General features: G+C 49.9%; 1 protein-coding gene across 1 annotated transcript; it reads right to left on the reverse strand.

The window, feature by feature from the left end:
* Window positions 1–3815: 3815 nt before the first annotated feature.
* LOC123125007 (uncharacterized) lies at window positions 3816–7518 on the reverse strand. The gene is made up of 6 exons (XM_044545554.1): window positions 7373–7518; window positions 7090–7202; window positions 6372–6707; window positions 4760–5296; window positions 4479–4640; window positions 3816–4385 (listed from the first exon to the last, which is right to left on the reverse strand). The coding sequence occupies exons 1-6, from the start codon at window positions 7437–7439 to the stop codon at window positions 3960–3962; spliced, it is 1641 nt and encodes a 546-aa protein (XP_044401489.1). The 5' UTR covers window positions 7440–7518; the 3' UTR covers window positions 3816–3959.
* Between the last annotated feature and the right edge of the window lie 205 nt (window positions 7519–7723).

Genomic DNA, 7723 nt, shown 5'->3' on the forward strand with positions numbered 1-7723 from the left:
TCGTTGATAACGGGGTCACATCATTAGGAGAATGATGTGATGGACAAGACCCAATCCTAAGCATAGCATAAAAGATCGTGTAGTTCGTTTGCTAGAGCTTTTCCAATGTCAAGTATCATTTCCTTAGACCATGAGATCGTGCAACTCCCGGATACCGTAGGAGTGCTTTGGGTGTACCAAACGTCACAACGTAACTGGGTGACTATAAAGGTGCATTACGGGTATCTCCGAAAGTGTCTGTTGGGTTGGCACGGATCGAGACTGGGATTTTTCACTCCGTATGACGGAGAGGTATCTCTGGGCCCACTCGGTAATGCATCATCATAATGAGCTCAATGTGACTAAGGAGTTAGCCACGGGATCATGCATTACGGTACTAGTAAAGTGACTTGCCGGTAACGAGATTGAACAAGGTATTGGGATACCGACGATCGAATCTCGGGCAAGTAACGTACCGATTGACAAAGGGAATTGTATACGGGATTGATTGAATCCTCGACATCGTGGTTCATCCGATGAGATCATCGTGGAACATGTGGGAGCCAACATGGGTATCCAGATCCCGCTGTTGGTTATTGACCGGAGAGGCGTCTCGGTCATGTCTGCATGTCTCCCGAACCCGTAGGGTCTACACACTTAAGGTTCGGTGACGCTAGGGTTGTAGAGATATTAGTATGCGGAAACCCGAAAGTTGTTAGGAGTCCCGGATGAGATCCCGGACGTCATGAGGAGTTCCGGAATGGTCCGGAGGTGAAGAATTATATATCGGAAGTCACGTTTCGGCCACCGGGAAAGTTTCGTGGGGTCACCGGTAGTGTACCGGGACCACCGGAAGGGTCCCGGGGGTCCATCGGGTGGGGCCACCTATCCCGGAGGGCCCCATGGGCTGAAGTGGGAAGGGAACCAGCCCTTAGTGGGCTGGGGCGCCCCCCATGGGCCTCCCCCCTGCGCCTAGGGTTGGAAACCCTAGGGTGGGGGGGCGCCCCACTTGCCTTGGGGGGTAAGTTTCCCCCTGGCCGCCGCCCCCCCCTCGCAGATGGGATCCAGGCCGGCGCCCCCCTCCCAGGGGGCCTATATATAGTGGGGGGGAGGGAGGGCAGCAGTATGACAGCCCCTGGCGCCTCCCTCCCCCCTTGCAACACCTCTCCCTCTCGCAGAAGCTTGGCGAAGCCCTGCCGAGACCCCGCTACTTCCACCACCACGCCGTCGTGCTGCTGGATCTCCATCAACCTCTCCTCCCCCCTTGCTGGATCAAGAAGGAGGAGACGTCGCTGCTCCGTACGTGTGTTGAACGCGGAGGTGCCGTCCGTTCGGCACTCGGTCATCGGTGATTTGGATCACGGCGAGTACGACTCCATCAACCCGTTCATTGGAACGCTTCCGCTCGCGATCTACAAGGGTATGTAGATGCACTCCTTTCCCCTCGTTGCTAGATACTCCATAGATGGATCTTGGTGATGCGTAGAAATTTTTTGAATTATTGCTACGTTCCCCAACACTACGCCCTCGAGCAGGACGAGGGCGACATGCCCCCATGGGAGCGTTTTCGCGAGTTCTGCCTCCTTCGCTTCGGACTGCCGATACGTGGGAGCCGGCTGGCGGAGTTGGGCCGCCTTCCCTTCACCTCTACGGTGCAGGACTACACCGACCGCTTTCAGGCCCTGGCGTGCCACACGTACGGCGTGACGGCTCACCAGCGGGCCGAACTCTTCGTCGGCGGTCTGCCAGATCATATCCGCGTGGACGTCGAGCTGCAGGGACCCCAGGACCTCCAGACGGCTATGTACTACGCCCGCGTGTTCGAGCGCCGCGCGGTGGCCATTCAGCAGGCATCACCGTCCCAGGCCGCTGGGCAGCCACCCTGGCCGGATGTTCCCGCGCAGGGTCGGCCTGCTCAGGCTTCCGCGGCACCCCTTGCCGCGACCGCGGCGCGCCCGTTCCGCCGGCTCACCTCGGCCGAGCTACTCGAGCGTCGCCGCTAAGGGTTGTGCTTCAACTGCGATGAGACCTACATGCCCGGCCACGTCTGCCCCCGACTCTTCTACCTGGAGGCTGCAGACTACATTGAGAAGGACGTCGTCGCCGCCGGGCTCGGCGACCTAGCTGCCCCAGCTGTCCCGGAGGTGTTTGACGCTGGTTGATCACCTCGAGGAGTTCAGCAAGCGCTTCCTCGCCTTACAGCTCGAGGACGAGCTGTTTGTGCAGGCGGGGAGAAGTGTTATGACCGGCATATTAGGGGCTTAGCCCGGTGGGATGTGGCCCAAGTTATCTTATCGTTATTAGGGGCTTAGCCCAATTATCTTATCGTTATTAGGGTCGTTTGCTTAGGAGTCAAATAAACCTCTCTATATAAGGAGAGGAGATGTATCAATCTAATCAAGCAAGAAGCAATCATTATTTGCTCGGCTTCCCTTAGGGAGCCGGGAGACGTAAACCCTAGCCGCCTCTTACGCCGCCGCCGCCTCTTCTCCACCACGCAAGGACGGCGCCCAGCCGCCGACCACCGCGCCCTCGTCCTCGTCTTCCTCCATCTCTCCCCTACAATCTCCGCCCTAGAATCGGCAGAACCTATCTCCTAACAATGATGGACTTTTTTTGGGATCCGCTTCAAGGATGCTTTGGTTTGGATAATATCTGGCCTTCAAAATCCTTGCGCATAGTGTATCATGATTACATAAAAGTCGCCAAAACTATTTAGCCAACATAGCAAGATTAAAATAATGATAACCCCTATATCCAAGTCCTTCATGTTTCTTAGGAAACAAAGTTTCCACCATGCAAACTAATGCATTTTTCTGTGTAGTCAATTTGTTAATGTACACGTACAGTAGCCGTCAAAATATGCCATCTAGTTGCAATCCACCCCAACTCCCAACCCTAGCCACCTCCGCAAAAGTTTTCCTACAAGTCACTGCCTCATCCCCCCTCCTTTTCCCTGTCCGGCGGCCTTGTCGACGACAAGAGGAGTAGGGACCAGTCCGTCTTGTTTTCTATTTCTTAGGTTTGTGTTTTCTTGACGACGTCGACGATGTGGTGGCAGCGATGACGTGTTGGAATAAGGTCTCTCTGGTCTTTGCCTACCTTGATGTCTGATCTGGCTCCGCGACGAAGGCATGTGAGAGTTTGTGTCCCCAGATTTATTGGCTCCTTTTAGATCTTGGCAGATGGTGTGTCTTTCAAGGAGAGATATTGGCTGGCTATTGGTGCGGCGATTATGACATCTTCTTCCATGTTGTTCTGCGGCATGGTCTAGTTTCTACAACCCTTTGAACGGGTGGTGATGGATTGCAAGTCTGTACTGCGTTGGGTGATGCTCCAACCGATGTTGCTTCAGCCATTTCTAGATCTCGTCTCAAGGGGCGAGTGACTATTGTGGTCTTCAAATCCTGGTACAACAAGGGTCTTTGCAGATGTCCCTTTTTCTTTACTGTCCAGTGCAAATAGGAGGAAGAAGGAGGCTAGTATGATTCTCAATGTATTTTTTTGTTGATCGTTTGTCTGTCGATTATACTCGCTATTGTTTTCATGTTTTTCTTGATATTTATCAGATCTAAGGGTGTCTTTTCCATAAAAAATGTCTCTCCTTCCCCTTTCATCTTTGCAGCAATGGAGGAACTCAATGACGACAAGCCTGTGCTATGGTCGTCTTCATAACCAGGGTGACCTTTTAAGCCAGGAAAGTCTGTAGCCTAGTGCGTACTCGAACCATGAAAACTCCCGCTCAGCGGCTCCGCCTCTGTCCCGTGTCTGAAGCTCTGTTTACACTATGTTCTGCAGGCAAGTAGTAGCATATTCACAGCTTGACCACAACAATATGTGTATTACTATTACACAACAGAACACTCACGATTATGTTCGTTTTACAAAAATAAATAAATAAACCATGGCCCATGTAATTTTTCAACATTCAAACAATAGATTCAAGTTACGAGATCCAATCAACGCAACATTTAACATTGCTAGGATAGATAATTGGCATAACTATATTCATACGGTTTTATAGCATAGCGACGGCTGCTGAGCTTGTAAACATTTAGCTTGACCGTGGAGGGAACTTTCCCCACAATGTATCTTTCGATAGCCCTGAGCCCTCTATAGCCTTCGTCGAGCATACCCCAGTCTAACACTGTGTAGCAGCATCTAGCAATTCCGTCGTCAAAAGTCCTATCAAGGTCTTCAGAGCCATCATCACATATGGTGTCCAACGTAAGGCACTCGAGTGATGTTGCATTCTCAAGAATATGACAGGTTAGCTCGACCATGCTCTTTGCAGCGCAAAAGCCCTTGATCGTCACATTCTTGATATTGCCATGCCGGTGTTCTGGCATCTGCCTCAGATGTGGGTCTCCGGAAATCAATTCATGCCTTACGCTAGCCTGTAATACCTGTGTGCATTGGAAGAAAATGCATGCTACAGTTAGTAGTTCCTCTACATGCAGATGCTGATATCATTGTAAACTTGAGGAGAAGTGACTTACAGCCAAGACAAAATTCTCCAACACAGGACAAGCATCCAGAAAAGAAACGAGAGAAAAATAATCATAGCCTGGGGAAAAGCCCTTCATCGCTCGATCATGAAGAAAAATCCGCAAGTTCTTGAGGTAGAGGAATTTGACAGGTAAGATTGGCGTATTGAACATCTGCATAGATATGTCAAGGTTATGTTATAATTGCTGCCATATGAATAATGCATGATGATCAAATCTATTGCTAGCCATCCTTTCAAAGTACTAATGAAAAAAAACTTGGGGATTTTTACCTCCCCGGTCGATTCTACGCTGAGGGTTTCAAGATTTGGCATAATGGACGGAAGCTTAGCACGAGCATAATGAACAAGGTTAGATTCAGAACAATCCAGCATTTGGAGGTCCTTCACTTGCAATACATCTCCAACTGGAACTTTCTCTGGTTGGCTATCGATGCGAACAATCCAAAGATTTGGAGCTTCATTTTCTATCTTTTTTAGAGCTCCGCACTGCAGCACCACCAGGCAGTTGAGCCTGTGTAGCAGGCAAGGTATCTTCAGGTGAATGACGTTACCGCATTTAGTGAGATTCAGCTCCTCCATAGCAAAAGAATTAGAAAGTAGGCACCCTAACTCATCTCCTGTAATGTCCACCTTAAACAGTTGCAGTCTTGTCAAGCGAGCAAGTCCGGCAACAGGGTGGAAGGCACAACTGGCGAGGTGAAGATGCCGAATCGAGTTTCCACTCCCGTTGGAAAAAACTGAGCAGGGGAAGTTGTAAGACACCCATTCGTACCCGTAGTGAGGCCCGCATCTGTACTTTCTCCGGTGCTGTCATTTTAGACAAGAATAGAGTCAAACATTTGAAGTTTGGGAAAAGCTTGTGTTCAACCGACGGATCGGTGTGTTCCGTCCGTCGCCTTCTACGCTGGCCACGTGTCCTCTCGGCCCAGGCCTTATCTCCTTGTCTCCAGAAAAGTCTACAACATCACATCCTTATCTTCTCCCTGTACTTCTTCTTCTCCGCGGCTGGATCCCGAGCCCCCACCATGCTCCTGCCACCGCCACACCGGTGAGACGCTACGCGCCCGTCTCCTCTTCTTCTACATCTCCTCCTCTTCCTCTCTCTCCTCCCTCACCCTCTCCTCTAAATTCGCAGCCTCTATGTCCCTTTCCAGGTCGCATGGTGCTGGATTACTATGCCCGAGCTCAGCACGAAGGCATTTGAAGGCACCCGTTTCTGCAACAATGGGGTTGTTGCAAATCTTGGCACGATTTGACTACCGTACGAGTGTTGTTTTGTAGAAATAATCCCGCAACAAGATCAATGTTGCAAAATAAATCTGCAACAAAATGCTGGTTGCAATTTCTTTTCCGAAACAAGGCCTCTGTTGCCGGAAAAAACCGTAACAGAACTTCTGTTGCAAAAATAATTATTTTGCAACAAGACCTGTGTTGCAGAAAAAAAAATCTACAACTTGACCTATGTTGCAAAAATTTCCGTAACATGACCCGTGTTGCAGAAATTTTCCACAACACGGCCTGTGTTGCAGAAATTTTCTGCAACATGGCCCGTGTTGCAATAATAGAGGATGACACTCGGTCACTAAATCTGCCAGATCCTACGGCTCGCGAGGCGGCGGATCTTTTAAAAAGATCCGCCGGCCGACGCGTAGCATGGCCCTTGAAGTTTTGACTACTAATATTTCCACAAATAGTTAGATAGAATATTTCAAAGATCATACTGTCATATATGCGAACTCATCTTGAAAAATACCTCCACAATACCCGAATTCTTTTGGATATTATAAACATAATGCAATAAAAATTGATGGTCAAAGTAGTATTTAGGATGGCATTGATGTCCAGAACAATAGCTTTCAGAAGACCAGAGAAAGTAGTATACCATTAGCACTGAAAGTACGACTTCTTCAATCCCCGGAGTAACGGCAATCTGAAGCCACCTGTTCAGATCACGAATGTTGAAACCAGAACCACAGTGATGAAGCTTGAATGTCTTCACACCACCGCCCGAGTGTTTTCTCAAAACGCGGTAAACTCTGTTTTCGAAAGTTCGTGCAAGTTCACGTTTTCGACATGCATTTCCAGTCAGGCCGAGTGTTTCCCTTGTGAAGGTGAGGTTGGGAAGGCGTGTCCAGGAACTTGATAACGCGCGAGATACACAACCAGCTCGAGCAGCATCCCGCAGTGGCAGCAAGGAAAGTATATGATCCCATATGTCCTGCATACACACGAATGGGAGAAGAGTTAAACATTGGAATTGTGGAGGCGAGCCGATCCTTCAACTAAGGGGAAATAGGACGATATGGAAGTTGAGTAACATAGCCCAACGGAATGCCAATGTGGTAGGTACATTAAGAATTACATGGAGAAGTGTCCTTTCCCCGACAGTGTCATTAGTTGGCAATCACACACAAAAAACACCTGTTATTCTTTACTTGTTCCTAGATAGCATAATAGATGCTCTAGTTGGGAATACAGTAAGAAACCAGAAAAAAAATCACCTGTTATTCCTTATTCCTAAAAAGCAACTCTGAAAGTGCTTCTAAGCTAAGTTATTTAGCTATATGTACCAATCATGTGCGTTTCATAGGCGGACGCACCTTTGGAAGCTCTGGCACTGAGCGCCTCCTCCTTTTGGCAGCTTGATGACGAGTATCGTCTTGTTGTTGACAGGGCGAGCACTTTCTCTTGGCCACCGGCGCAATCGACGTACCTGCAGCACGCCATCCATGGATGGTCATGGATAGTCCAGACATTGACATAAGTTGACAAGAAAACACCAGGTCTCATGCCACGCATTATTCAGTACCATCTCGAACAGGGACACGTTTGCACAAGATCAGAACGGAGCCGCGATGAGGGGGGCGAGAGGCGGCAGCTTACCACAACGGGATCGAGTCTTCCGGTCCTGCCGCACGGACACGAGGCGCTTGAGCGCCAGCAGCCCCATGGTACGACGGGGACGGCGGCGGCCGCGCGGCGATACCTCCTGGGGTCGGCGCCGCCCTTGCTCGATTGCTCTATCTATCTTTTTCTTTTGGAGAAGGTCGCTCTATCTATCTATCTAGGGTCGACACGAGAACCCAACAGCAAGGCCTGTTAACAGCCCTCTCTAACTACACGGGCCGTAGGCCGACAGGAAGTTCGCACATAACACGGCCCATCCATCAAAAGGCCGGCGCCTGGAAGCCCGTCGTCTCTTTGAGGCCCTCGCCGTCGACCGTCGTCTTCCTC

The sequence above is a fragment of the Triticum aestivum genome, chromosome 5D (assembly GCF_018294505.1).
Source record: "Triticum aestivum cultivar Chinese Spring chromosome 5D, IWGSC CS RefSeq v2.1, whole genome shotgun sequence".
NCBI classification, from domain to species: Eukaryota; Viridiplantae; Streptophyta; class Magnoliopsida; order Poales; family Poaceae; genus Triticum; species Triticum aestivum.